Source organism: Ptiloglossa arizonensis, chromosome 8, assembly GCF_051014685.1.
Source record: "Ptiloglossa arizonensis isolate GNS036 chromosome 8, iyPtiAriz1_principal, whole genome shotgun sequence".
Lineage (NCBI taxonomy): Eukaryota > Metazoa > Arthropoda > Insecta > Hymenoptera > Colletidae > Ptiloglossa > Ptiloglossa arizonensis.
The window spans coordinates 18472824-18487865 of NC_135055.1; the positions used below are offsets into that span (position 1 = coordinate 18472824).

Consider the following 15042-nt stretch of genomic DNA (forward strand, 5'->3'; position numbering starts at 1 on the left):
CAACCCTGAACATTGTAAATTGTTAGAATAACGTTAATTAGATTTAGCCATTCTTTTCACTGTTTGCTCTGTTTTTTTCTGTATCGACGAACAATAAAATATACTTATTTTATCAAATTAATTGGAATTTACTTTCTTAAAATCCTTACCAAAATTTCGATGCCTTTCTTTTCTTTCGCATGCGAGTCTATATATCGAATGTGAGAAAAGTCGATGCGAATCGTATCGATTCCTTATCTACCAGAGGCATGTAACATCGAAATCACCAATCATTTTTCGTTCTCAATTGGAACGTTTTAATTGTTTCGAGTAAAAGACGTCAACTGTCTTGTTCGGATTTGTAGACAACATGTTAAGATGTGAAGACAGATCAGAAATATCTTTGATCGAGAGGAATGTATACGAATGCATTTTTATTCGTCATAATGTTCCAAAGATACGAATCAACTCGTTCGTTGTTTTTATCCGTAAATCCGTATAAAATGTAATATATTTCAGTGAACTTCAATTGGATGTATGGCGGATTGTATCAAAACGAATTGGAAAAAATTGAAGGCATAAATTTCATATCGTATAAAACGTTCTTTTCAGTTTTCATTGTAATTTCGCCCGATGTTGGAATCTCCCACCACGGTTGATACTCCCCCACCCGTAGCCAGTACGACTCTGGCGACCTCTGTTCCGACAGTAGGGCGTGTTGGGGTAGCCAGTATCTCCGTAGAAGCTGAAAGAGATTAGGGGTTGCTTAACGTTGTATCTATCGTACCGCTCTGCCACCCCTTTCTCCTTCTCACTTTTCCTCTCTCCCTCACACGTACACACACGTACACAAATAGGCACGTACACACACGCACACATACATACACAAAAAACCCTTACTTTTCTCTTATTCGTAATGCAAGTGTAACGATGGTGCTGTGTCGATTTGATTCTTGTGATACGGTTATCTTTGGTGTAGCACGAGTCGTTTTACGATGAGATACCAAAGTATTAGTTAACGCGTCGACGAACGGTTTACGCGCATCGCGTATATTCTACGAGAATAATATACTCCATTGGTGGAGTCCGTGTTCTCGGTAACCGTCAACGTTTCCACGAGTACGAGTCTATTCCTGTTCGTCGGTTGTTTATCGTTTTGTGTTTTTCCGCAATTCGGCAAACATGATTTTGAGAAATTGCAGTGTACCGTAAAGCAAAGTGCATGCATCGTAATCTCGAGTGCAACGTTTGCGGCAGAGGACATTCGAGAATCCTTTCGACGGCAGCATCGCATCCCGTCGTTTACGTTGCAGGTTTATGCGAAACGTTCTGAAGTATCGGATAATATTTAAATCCATCTCGGACTATTGTCCTCTCGAGGTATGTATCCACGGTATGGGCGTATGTGTGTGTGTATATATATGCGTATATGTGTATATTTTATATATATATATATATATATATATATGTATATAAATATATATGCATTATACATACAATGTATATATAAATATGTATTTATAACCAAAGAGCAGACGACACGCAGCTAGGTAGTCCGTTTCGTGGCAGTGCGAGAGAGGGTGGTGACCCGATCGGTACTACTCGCACCGTTCTGTTTTCTCCGTCGAGAAGGGAACTTTGCGGGCGTATAGACTATGTAAAAAAGGAAAGAAAGAAAGAAAAACAAACACGAGACTTCGTTTTATAAGTGGGCCACTTGCGCGTTCAGGCGAAGAGCTTTACGCGTCGCGCGTTAGATCGTGTAGCGCTCGTAATCGGAGGTGTGGCGAGTCGCGCGTATTCCTCTTAAAGTTGTTCGTAATTGGTGCAATTTACGACACGCGTTTTATCCATTTACGAACGAATCGTTGCGAATTGCCCACATATCTCTCTGTATGGCTCTGTCATGTCGGTTAAAAGGGTTCGGCTGTCATTCATCGGCAACACAGAAACGTCATAAACGTCGAAAAAACGTTCGTAGCGCTTCGTTCGAAAGGGTGATCCTGTATTTATCGTAGCGTCGTGGCACGCGTACGACGCGCAGGTTATTTCGTGCGGAGAGAGAGGCTCGAAAGCACTCGAAAGTGACATCGCGCGTGCACGCAGAGGGAGGTTAGTCCGTTAGTGCAGAAACCGACGTTTATCGCTGGAGGCGCTGCTATTGACCATCTTCCTATCCTTTTCCAAACTCAGGGGTGCGGTTCTAAACTCGACGAGCTTCTTTTTTTTCCTCCTTCACTTCAACCGTAACTTTTCGTTGCGTCGCGTCAACGGCACGTACAAGTACAACAATAGAGGAATATTTTTGCGAACGTACAGACATCGGATCGGATCACGAAGAGTATCGTAACGATGGAACGATTACGGTTCGAGGGTGTGGCAAATTACGATAAACGGCACGTGTCTATCACCTTATAACACTGTTTCCATCCACGTTTGCGCGATATTTTGATCGAACTCTTTTATATGAATCTATCTGTTCGCGAGTTTTCATCGCTTAAAGAAAAAACAAACAAACAGAACGGTATATACACGGTGAATGCACGAGACAAGGATCGAAGGTACTTCTACTCGTAAATAAAAGTTTCGAAACATTTTCCGCGGTACGTTCTTCGATCCTTGATATCACGCTCGTGTTATACACATTATTATTATTATTATTATTGTTGTTGTTGTTATTATTATTATTATTATAATAATAATAATTATTATTATTATTATTATAATAATAATTATTATTATTATTATTATTATTATTATTATTATTATTATTATAATTATTATTATTATTATTATTATTAGTGTCATTCCACGAGTATATTGTCATTCGTCGTTTTCTAATCGCAATATTACAATTCGACCGATCAAATCGATTGATTATCTCACGACTTGGGTGTCGATCGTACAATTATTTCCGATTCGACTAATTGATCGATCTACGCGCGACTTTAATACTCTTTTCGAGACTTTTCGCGCGATAAGGTGTACTCGATGCGTCTCTCAAGGATCTAACGACTTGGGACGCGTGTGTTCGCAGATGATCTTCAGGATCGATTTTTCATGTTCTTCCTGTGCGTGGAATAGAGACTGACGATATGGTAAAATTGCTTGTTATTACTACTTATATTTCACCTATGTAGGTTGTTTTTTTTTTCTTTTTTTTCCGAGCATCAATCGATGAACAATCGAGCAAAAATGTAAACGAAGTCTGTATTTCTTAGGATGCAGTATGGCTTCAGTACTCTGGCATGCTTCTGGGAATAGTTTCGTTTTTCCCGCCTTTATCTTGTTCTTGCTACTTTGTCCTCGCAACAGTACAGGTTAGTACAAATATTAATACGTTCTCTCTCCCCGTTTCTTGTTACCCATTTATCGAATAAACGACCGTTTGGTTACCTTTTCGGGCACAGTTGCGGAACTAAAGTTGCGTTTCGATGTTTGCACGAATTCGCGTAAAGACGCGCGGGTCTGCTACGTTCAGGGGGCGAACGATAACTGTGAAAGCTTTACTATAGCGAAAGGGTACTTGAAAGGGTCGTTTGATAAACGCGTACGGTGCATTCAAAGACGATGTTTACCGTTCGCATCTCGACACGCAGAAATTACGGGTTAAATGCGTGTACGGCCGGGATATTAAGGGAGGATTCTGTTTCGAACGCCCAGAAACCAAAGGATGTTCTCGAGAACGTCGAGTGCCACTTGAGATTGGTCATCTTGTAAATATTTTATGAACGAATAATAAAAAAAAAAATGTATCGATTAAAATTATTTAGCAAACGGATTAGGAAAATAATTGGGCAGTATTCATCGTATGGAAATGAAGTTTTCTTTTCAGTTCACACCGTATTGTAGCAATAATCCCCCCGAATATCCACGAACCCTTGGTTGTGTCGTATGACCGTTCGTACATATCGAGAATGTTTGTGCGTGTGATTGCAGAGTGCGATCAAAAATTTATAAGCACTCCGGATGGTCCACCGAATGGAACCTTTCACGCTCCGATGTTGATTAATCCCGATGGAGATTCCCGGCAGTGCGTGTACACATTTTTCGCTGGTCCACGGCAGCGAGTCGAGTTGGTTTTCACTTCGTTCGGTCTTCGGGGGACTCCGCCAGGGTGAGTGGTTGTCCTCTCGAGTCCGACGGATAGGTAAGAGAGTCTAGGGGAAGAATCTTGGTCCCCCGGCACCGATCACTTGAAGTTTTTGTTGTATCTTGGGCTACCGTCGGTGAAATACAATTAAAAAAAAAATTGTTTGCAGTGTAAACGGTATTTAACAAAAGGAAGAAAATTTGTTCTTGGAAATTTAATAATAAAGATTATTTTGTTGGTAGATTTTTAGGTAGATTGTCAGGAGGTGTTGGTAAAAGACATTTATATGTTAACATAGAATAATATTTGAAATTTATTTTTACAAAGACCGCGGATAAAATAATTAATATATTCCTGGCCGGTGTAGTATATCCAACCTTTTTTATTGGGGGACCTTCCCCTTTACCATTAACCCTTTGCATTCAAAGCTTTCCCTATTAAGGGGAACCGGTAGCTCGGTGAAATTTCCCAGAGCAAAGATAAAAGTTTCATTACGCGTACAATTCTCAACGGAAAATTTCGTATTCGTTGTTTTACGTATTTCCACATTTTACAAGATACAATATTTGGGCCTCGGGCTTCGGTAGATCTCCTTGGTAGATTACGACCGTGAGTTGCCCGTCGAGTGCGATATTAACCCTTTGATTGCGGACGACTTCGACGCAAAACGCACCCTATGTGTAAAGGATTTTCTCACATGCACGTATTGAGTGGGTATATGTACATACTGAACGCTCATAAGCGTTTACCGCACGCAAACAAATAATCGACTATTGGCACCGATGGCAAGCAGTCAAAGGGTTGACTCTAGAGTAGTCTGGCTGAAAACTGAAACTAGGTCTGGTGAGATCTGACTCCCAAAAGTAATTTTTGTTAAATGCGAGCGTTGCGCGTTCTTTTTTCTTTTCTTTTCTTTTTTTTCTTACTCGTTCACACCTGCATAACGAGTCCGTTGCAAGGTAGCTGTAATTAATTACGGACCGATGTTTGTTGACTGGGGTCCGTCAGATCCTACCAGACCGCTCTAGGGTTACTCTCTGAATTATTTACTCACGTACTTGTGTCCGTTAGTGGAGCCGCCGTTGGAGAATTACCTGCGTAAGTGTCAATATACGTTACGTACACAAACTGTATGCTTGTTACGGGACCTAAACCATGGCAAACTTGGTTTTCAGCTGTGTTCACGAATATATGGACCTGTACTCGGAGATACGGACGGAAAATACTACCAAGTTGATAGACACACCTTTCGGTGGACGTTACTGCGGTCCGATTCCGCCTCGTAGGCGCGTTTCTCTTTATCAAGGGATCGCCCTTGGTTTCTACACCGATAAAAATATCACGTTACCCAGCCTCTTCAGCGGTATCTACAAGTTTATCAATGCCTGTACGTGTTCCTTTATGCAACTTTTTTTTCTACGATATTCGTTCACGGTTACGCGATCCTTATGGTATCGAGCTCCCAATGCATATGTTTGCAGCCGAATACGAGGTGGGAACACCTGTTCCTAGCACGCCATGCTCATTTACGGTAGACTCGGAACACAAGCGTAGCGGTAACATATTGTCTTCGACGTATCCGGGCACATATCCGAAGGATCTCACTTGTAGTTATCAATTCATCGGTAAACGTAACCAACGAGTACGCCTGGAATTTCGAGACTTCGACTTGTTCTTCGGAGGCCCACAGTACGTATACTCGCTACTTGGAAAGATGACTCCTGGATTAAGGGGAACGTGGTACAGTGATACTCGCTTTTTCGTTTTCTTTCCTTTTTTTCTTTTCACTTTGTCTTTATAATAATCGTAGCAACGAAACTGCGAGGTTTCCCCGATGAAAATAAATCCAAACACGGTCTCATTCGGACTATTTTTAATTTTGTACAGTTCGCGGTTTTTTAAAACGATTCCTACAGTGTGTAAATAAAAATAGTCGGAACGGGGTCGTGTTTGGACTCGTTTTCATCGGGAGTACCTCGTCGATCCGTTAACGCCATTGTTTCAATGATCGAATGAAAAATACCGAAATTACAATATTTCCAATTCGACGATTCGTCGTAACGAGCGCGACGTTTCCTCAAAGTGCTCGAGCTTGATAATCGCTACTTGGCACGCTATTCCTTTCTCGCTTACTTTTCGTACATTTATCCACCGCCTTTGTTCATGGTATCGGATTACGGTCAGCTCGAGACACCGAGCAGTGGAACAATGGTGGGAATGGGTCATTGAAATGCAGACGAGACAATTCTAGTCAAATTTAAGCAAGCATTACTGTACCGTGTGTAAGTTTCGCGATTCCTCCCGGAGGTCAACTTCTCAACACCGCATAGTACAAAATTGTACTCACCGAGCTTCAAAAATACTCGTTACTAGTGTGCAAATTACTTCGAAGAAATTCAACTTTTGTCGTTGAATTTGACAAATCGATTCTATCGATTAAAATTCGCCCGTACGTTTGCGTTAGAAGGGACGAGTATTTTCGAGGCCAGTGTACGTTCACGATTTCGGACGCAAATTTTTAACGCAATCGTGTGTCCGCAGCTGCCCCTTGGACTACGTGAAAGTGTACGACGGTCTGGACAACACGTCTGCCGTGATCGGGACGTATTGCGGGCAGCAACGAAATTTAGTATTATATTCCTCGAAGTCCAGTTTGTTCGTGTTGTTCGCGACGCTCCAACGTACCGCGAACACGCAGAACCGTGGATTCAAGGGGATCTTCGAATTCTCGGAAAGTTTCGTCAAGTTAGGTGAGTCGTAACGTTTACGCCGCGAGCGGTTCGCGTACATACACAATATTTTCTTACCCCCCTATCTCTCTCTGTTCACTGTTGTGTTACCTTAATGTGTACACATGTGCATACACGTGTATTTCGCGCGTGCTTGCGCGTATGTGTACACGCTCGTCTCTGTCTACTCAGACTTCATAACCACTTACAAGGGCGAGCACATCCGAGGATCGGAATGCGATCAGAAGATTTTAAGTAAAAAGGAGTCCTTCGGATACGTCGTTAGCCCGAACTTTCCATATCCGTACATACCGAAGGTCGTGTGTCGGTATTTCGTTTACGGAATGCAAGACGCGCAGCATCTCGAACGCGTGCGATTAGAATTCATGACGTTCAACATACCGAAAAATAAGACGACCGGAGAGTAAGTGTGGCCAGAAATTTTAATTTCAATCCCAACCTGGATTGCATTTAATCGATAACACGTTTCTCTCTATCTATCTCTATCTCTCTCTTTTTGTTTCTATCTTTCTTTGTTTCCACGCGGTAATCCAGCTCGTCGTGCACCGATGGATACTTGAAGTTGTACTTGAAAGGACAAGAAGCAACGGATTCGTACGATAAATTCGACCACGAACTGTGCGGTTTGAAGAGCAATCCGAGCCACGTAGTTAGCGACGGGCCGAGGCTCGTTATGGTGTTCAGTAGCGGCGAGTCCCAGGGACAGGGTTTCAAAGCACGGTGAGAGCGAGAGAAAACGAAAGAATCGATCCACGCTGATCTCGAGCGACCGTGTACCAGCGTATTCTTCCTGTATACGGGGTGAAGCCGGAAGGATGGTACAGTCGGGAGGGAGATTATTCTACGTGTAAAAAATGAGTCGAAAAAAAAAAGGAGAATGAAACTTTTTCGTTCGAGGTCTCGTTTTTTGAGAGAATCGAGTTGTAAAATTGTATCGGGTATTTAACCGTCTCTTCGAGTTTGAGTGTAATTGAATTTAAAAAGGAAACAATGGAAAAATAAGTGTAAAAAAAAAAAATAAAACTTTTTCGTTACGGGACCTGTTTTCTCGAAAACGAGGCCTCGAACGAAGCGGTTTCAATCTTTTCTTTCGACTTATTTTAATTTAAACGAAAAAATATTTTTTTTTTTTTTTTTGACTTACTTTTGCACGTTGAATAATCCCCTCTCCGGTTGTACCACCCGTCCGGCCTCACTCTGTATAAAGCACGAACAAGCGCGGTGTAAAATAGCACAGGGTTTATTTTCCACAGGTATAGCTTCGAGACGGAATATAAAATACCAGGCACCGCGGCACCGGATGGTAGCTGTACATTCACGTACCGCAGTTCCTCTCGCAAAAGGGGGGACTTCAATTCACCACGACATCCCAGCAACTATCCCAGTGACACGAACTGCACCTATTACTTTTTGGCGACACCGAACGAACAAGTTACCTTGATATTCGATAATTTTAAAGTCAGAACGAAAAACACGAACGTGACTCGCGGCCGTTACGGGTAAGCAACGGAGCTGCTCGGAGTAAAATAAAAAATCAAGTGACTGGAATTTGGGATTAGCTGCCCGTACACTGACGTCCATTTCATCGGTACACTTTCTCAGTTGGCGCGATACGAAATGATTTTTATCGTTTACCGTCGCGGAAGGGATTATATTTCTTTGGTGCATCGCAAGGATGTAACAACGCGAAAATGAACGGGAAAATTTTCCAAGTTAGTGGGCAACGACTTAATTGTAATTCCTCTCGCGACATAATTATACGCAATTGCTTCCTTCGTGGAGAAAGACGTCAGTGTATGGCTAGTTATTGTCTCTCGTCTCGCGTTTCGAAATTCCCGTGTTTTACGGGCAGTACCGCCCTTAGAGATTGCAAAATCTGGAGCAAGTGTTCCGTTTCCCTGGTGCTAAGGGTGGTGCTGTTTACGGGATCTCGAAAAGCTCTAGGAAACGAGCTCGAGGCTTTCGAGACGTATTACAGAACGAACTGTATTCATCGTCGTTTCTCGTTCCTAGGTTGGACATTTGCCAAGACGATTGGTTAGAGATATACAACATGTACCGGGACAAGACGGAGAAATTAATAGGCAGATATTGCGGCACCACCGCTCCAGGTCCGGTGGAATCGAATCTCGGTGCTCTCGGTTTGAGGGTGATCCTGCACTCGGACTCTGAGCTCGTTTACAGCGGTTTCAAAGCACGTTACACATTCGAGGTGGCCAAACCAATTTTCGGAGGTATCGATGCAAATCTCCACTCACGATCGGTGGATACTTACAAAACGGCCGAACCGATCCGTTCGCTATTTTTTTTTCTCGCCTGGTTTTTACGTTGCAGATTGCGGATCGAACATAAGTAGTTTGAATTACGGGATCATCGCCAGTCCGAATTTCCCGAACAAATACGACGGACCGGCGAGAAACCACGCCAGCAAGACGTGCAATTGGTTTATAAGAGTTCGACCGAATCAACGAATACTGTTGAACTTCGAGTTGTTTTCCGTGGAAGGTGATCAGTCAGGTATACGTCGGTCAGCTTCACGAAGAACCCAGTGAGTTTCGTATACCGGTAGTTGACCATTCGAGAGAGAAATTATTGGAAAAATTCCAGTATCTTTTTTAGTACTCGTGTAGTTCACTTATTGCGCTATTGATGGAAATACGTAAAGATACAAGCAATATCGAGAAACGAAGATGTAAGTCAGATGGGTATAATTACAGATGCAATTAGCTATTTTTTAAGTGTACCTTAATGGACTGGTTAGGCTCACCGAAGGTTCAATTACGTAAAAGACATTTCGATCTTTAACGACTTGCCTTGGTTTCTGGTTTTGTCGCCCATTCTCTCCGGAAGTGTCGACTATTGGTATACGGTTAACCGCTGTGGTACTTTTATCTTACATTTACGACCAAGTACCGCGTAAAAGAGCAATTGTGTGGTTTCTTCAGCTCGTGGCTGTTCAGCTGCAGTGTTGCGCTTGTGGTATTCCGTTACGTCGACGCCGGTCGAGCTCTGTGGCGTTAAACCGCCGGAAATGGAGTGGATGTACCTTTCCGAGGATAATAACATGCGTCTTAGGTTCGTTGTTCGCTCCTACCTACCTCCCTCGACGAACCCCACGTCCCACGCCCCCCCTCTAACATTCTTTGTACGCGCCAAAGTGTTTATCGTCACACAGTCGAAGAGAACGCATTGATCACCTCTGTTGCTTTTTCTCTCTCGTCTTCTTTCAGCTTTATATTGGCCGACAAAGCGATAGGACAGGAAGGGTTCAGAGCGACGTGGACCGAAGTAAGCACGAACACTGACTGCCAGAATCAATTTTTCTGCAGTAAAAGTAAATACTGCATTGCAGAATCGCTTCGGTGTAATAACATTTATAATTGCGGCCCGGCTGATACTTCGGACGAGGAAAACTGTAAGTTTCGTAAACGTTAGAAACACCGAGAACGACTCCTTATAAGCAGTGTGGTTGGTTTCTTCTTCTTCTCCTCCTGTTTCTTATTTTACTTTGCTTTTACGATTGTTATATACATATATATATATATATACATATATCTCTTTCCGCTATAGACTATACTCCGATCCAATGAGTATGTAATTCCTTCGGATCGTTCAATAGACACTGTGTTCTACAAGTTCTCCAAGCGTATTCTCTTTTTGTATTGTAATACCTTGAATAATCGATCCTTTACATGTATATATACACATATACGTGTACATATACGCACGCATATATACGCGAGTGTGTATGTATGTATGCATGTACGATGTATGTAAATACATGAAACGCGAGAGAATCGAGCCGGATATCCGTGCGAGAGAAATACACGATCCGTTCGGTACGTATTGAACCCGCGTTTCGGACCAGAGAATCGCGCGCGCGCGCGCCAACCAGAGGTTTCACGCTTTCCTTTTTGCAATCCGACCCCTCCCCTGCCCTTTTTCTATTGTTCGTTCTGCAACCGGACGCAGTGATAACGACACGCTTAGAAAATTTTACTAGCACCGCGGACACGCGAGCGTAAACGGTTTCTAAATTATTTCAATGGAGAAGAAAACAAACACGTCGTTACATACTTGATGGACAAAACAGAACAAAATTCGTAAATACTGCACGGAGCATGGTATCGTCGAGTTCGTTTGACCCGAAAGCGGTCAAACATACTTCACGAAAATGTACTCGTTACTCGATGCGCGACGATTTCGTTCGCATCGCAGTGTCCCACCCTCCTCCCCCTCCGAATATATAATAACGCGTCGTATCGAATGCAACTCGCGTACGATGCGTTCACTTGAGATGTAGTCGAAAAAAAAAAAACAAAGAGTAAAAAAAAAAAAATTATAGTATAGAAGACGATATACTTGATATAATATATTCGATTCGAAGAAACGAAAATGAGAGAGTAATAAACAAGTACTCGAGGACAAAATATGTACAGAATTGTTAATTTTCTAGGTAAGTAGTTATGTAGTTGTACGTACAGACGAGAGAATGGAAGGATCGAGTGGGTGAATGACTGTGTGTGGTGTCGCAGGTGCAGCATCAGCCCCATTGTCGCCAGCACTGGCTGGAGTCTCTGCCATGCTTCTTCTCTCTCTGTGCTTTGTGTTCGTGGCCATCTGAGCCCTTCATGAAGCTTCCGACGATCCGGCATGTTATGATCTCCCCTATCACGTGAGTTCACTCACAGTATTGCACATGTACCGTGTTTTAGTTTCTAACGTACCACCTTACATTTTATACGCCTCTCCGATAAACGGGGAGGTATACCACGACGTCATGTATCCGCGGATGTACGATTCGCGCTACTCGGTTATCGTCAATCGTTTTCGTCGAGCATCGATCAACCAACGGTATTCCCATTCTTCCACTCGGGAAGCAAAAATTACCGATCTTTTCAAATCGATTCGATCGCGAACAGTTCACACGTAGCCGGATTACGAATGTTTAGAAATTTACGTTTATTCGATATTCGTTTCACCTTTGAGGCCCGCGCATGATTACGGTGAATGCAATTTTTCTTCGTATACCATAGCATGCGAATTCTCTCTCTCTTTCACACATTTACACACACCCACACATACACACCAGTATACGTACCAGGTATACCTCTTTCTCTGCATCCGACAACTCCCAAGCTTCCGTTTTTTTCCTTCGAGTTTCGATTAACACCGTGTCGAGACACGCGATATTGTAAATAAACCAAAGCATCGCGTCAGATCGATAGAGAAACATAGTTGCCCGCTCGCTGAATCTCCTCGAAATTTTACCGATGCTCAATCATGGGTGTAATAAGTACTTAAAAAATTCGACGATTGCTAATTTGTGTTTCGTTCGTACGTTCGAACTTTGTCACTACCGAACATTTAATATTTAATACTCGACAATGTGTTTGGGTTTTTAATTTCCAAATGCGTTTCGATTACAAAATTCGTTACAAAACGCGTCCATTTCTTTCAATTGTACGCCATAAGTTTACGCGAAGTGCTCGAAGATCGAACGAAATCCGAAACGAGGGAAAAGCGGTGGCGAACGCTTACGTTGGAAGTTGGGGATCGGAGGAAAGAATCTCACCGGTTGGATATTCGTTCGGACCTGCGTTTGAAAGAGATCGAATTTATTTCAGGTGACACGGCCGTCGCGCGAACGGATAGCTACGGCGTCGTCGCGGGATACGCCGCAGGCGCGGTGCTGGTCGCACTGGTCGTTTGCCTCCTCTATCATCGAAAGCTGAAGAGACGGGTCCAGACGGTGCACCTGGACGAGCTGCGTCAACGCGTAGACGAGACCCACCGATGTTACCATCACGAGAACCTCCTGCATCATCATCATCATCATTACCAGCATCACCAACATCACCAGCATCACCATCATCATCATCATCATCAACAGCAGCAACAGCAGCAGCATCATTATCAGGATCAAACCGACGAATTCAATCCGAGATATCAGCTGGAGGCGTCGGTCAGCCCGGCGAGCGAGAGCGAGACCGAACCAGCCTGTGTCGAGGAAGCGAGCAGCCTCGACAGTGTGTGACACTGTGTGCTCGCCCGCGCGAAACTGTTCGTTGCTGTCCGTTGTTGTCCGAACACTTTTTACTAATCTGTAATTATCACCTAATCGTCGCGCACGCGCGCTAGCGAATCCTACCGAATGCGACGAAACGACGATACGCGTATCACGGCCATCTTGAATGGCCGTACAGCCGCGCGAGAGAAATCCTCTGTGTTTATTACGCTCGGATTTTTGGGCGCCGATTTGGAACGAAACGGATGCACCCGGTTTCAACGAGTATCGTGTGCATCCTTGTAACGATAATTATACGGGTTTCGTAGGACTGTTGACGTGCTTGATTCGGTACGACGTTACGATACACACATTTCTTCCCGTTACGTCGAAACGCATATTGAACGTCCGAGTCCTCTAGTTTCCGAAGGAAACCAAAGAAATCGTACCGAAGCAGTAGTAAACGCGCCAGAGTATGTATACGTACACGGTAGCGGCTCGTGTCATAGACACTCCTGTAATATTAACGTACGAGATTTTCTTTCTTTTTTTTTTGTATACGCGCGTCGAACGCGATGCGTGCGCGTTGTATCGGTCGGTGCACGCACGCACCCGCGCACAAATGTTGTAGGCGTAATTAAAGAGCGTCGCGCGAACTTAGCGAATTTCAAGCGGATCGTACGGCGATACCGTAAATTGTAACTATAAAGTTAAGCTGTAGGATCGAATATCGGCATTAATGTTTGACCGAAGACATCGCCTGGTCGATCGGTTTTGGTCAATGAGGATAGTCGGAAAGCGTCGGGTAATCAGCGTAATTGTTATCAACGACATCTCGAAACTCTTGTTCCTTCGTAAGAACGCGAAATATATTTTTACGCCGAGTTAACTCGATTCGTTGATGATGGTGTTGTTGTTGTTGTTGTTATCGCTGTTGCTGTTGCGTAACCAATACCGGTACATTTCACTCGAATCCTGGAGCCTGTCTGCCGCCACGCACATCCTCCCCTCCCTATCCATATATCGCTCTGGTGTAACTCTGTTCTATGCTCAAAGTTTGTTTTCGTGTTTAACGATGTTAACGTTATATCGAGTTTTGTTGCGTGTTCGAGGCGAGCGATTATGATAGTCGAGGCACGGTGTATCTTTATGATTTCAATCTTCACCTAATCAATGTTCGTTGTGTCCCGCATACGTGTTCGAGAAAGAGATGTTCACGCGCGCTATGCAACTTGTACGCGATACACTTTTACACGTAGACGTAATGCTTTTTTACCGCGAAGAAACAGTTGCAGTACCGTTTTCTACGCTTTGAACGCGATAAACGTACCGAGTACGATCCATCCATGCGCAACAGGTAGTCGTTCGAAAGGGGACGAACGCGTAATTTCAATTTTACGTGGGAACACGTATCCGTGTACGTAACGAGTATACGCAATTCCAGCCCCTCCACTTCCGTTCATCGAACGTTTATTTCTATTTACACGACCGAGAATACCTTAAACGAATCGACGATAATTTCTAGCAGATATTTTGATCGCGTACGTTATTTGCGTATACATCGATATATTACTCGCGCGTATGCGTATGCTTAAACCGTAAATGCTGCCATTTGAAATTGTAATAGCGTAAACCAACGCGTCGAGTTACAGGTAATTACTTCGAGGTATAAATTTTAAAATACTAGTGTCGTGCACCCAGCGGAGAAGGACAGGAACAACGTGAATTATCCAAAGCGAGTGGACGAGCAACTTGTGTACTTGTACGGTGATGTTCGAACGATTCAAAATGGGATCACGTTTCCGATACTTTGGGGCCTTGCAAATCGACGTCAGTCGTAGCAAGATGAGAACGGTCGTGGTAAATGCGACGACGGAATTTCTCTACGTCGAACAGCTGTGTTCAATTACTTCGACGCTCTCGTACAAAAAAAAAGGGTACAGCGCGATGTACTCTCTCTCTCGTTGCTATTAACTCGATATGAAACAAATCTGAAAAACGACGCACACGATACCATTTTGTAGAATGTTCAAAACCTGTGTTTTCCAACGAATAGCCAAGCATCGCACAAAATCGTATATTCAGATTTCATCGCACCGAATGAAATAACTATTCTCGTCGTACGGAAACGTGTAATTCAGAATCGATCGACGTAGTGGCGTGGTGTAGCAATTCGAATGATTCTTCGTAGTGTGTATTTATCGGCACTCGAT

The 15042-nt window shown here is 43.4% G+C and overlaps 1 protein-coding gene across 6 annotated transcripts; it reads left to right on the forward strand.

Annotated features, from left to right (window-relative positions):
- The first annotated feature begins 692 nt into the window (after positions 1–692).
- LOC143150462 (tolloid-like protein 1) lies at positions 693–12867 on the forward strand. Of its 6 annotated transcripts, none has more exons than XR_012993065.1 (17): positions 695–1359; positions 3017–3077; positions 3201–3299; positions 3919–4096; positions 5144–5170; positions 5248–5459; positions 5554–5761; positions 6614–6822; positions 6994–7225; positions 7357–7542; positions 8076–8321; positions 8836–9056; positions 9157–9339; positions 9768–9897; positions 10053–10237; positions 11358–11497; positions 12450–12588. XR_012993065.1 is itself a non-coding variant. In XM_076318740.1 (17 exons), exons 4-17 carry the CDS (start codon positions 3209–3211, stop codon positions 12857–12859), a joined length of 2718 nt encoding a protein of 905 aa, XP_076174855.1. In that variant the 5' UTR covers positions 1579–2091; positions 2173–2375; positions 3017–3077; positions 3187–3208; the 3' UTR covers positions 12860–12867. The 6 variants fall into 6 exon arrangements, 5 of the variants coding, with proteins under 5 accessions (XP_076174851.1, XP_076174855.1, XP_076174852.1 ...); XM_076318740.1 differs by lacking the exons at positions 695–1359; positions 11358–11497 and adding exons at positions 1579–2091; positions 2173–2375 and having other exon boundaries at positions 3187–3299; positions 12450–12867; XM_076318737.1 differs by lacking the exons at positions 695–1359; positions 11358–11497 and adding exons at positions 1579–2091; positions 2173–2375 and having other exon boundaries at positions 12450–12867.
- Positions 12868–15042: the final 2175 nt, after the last annotated feature.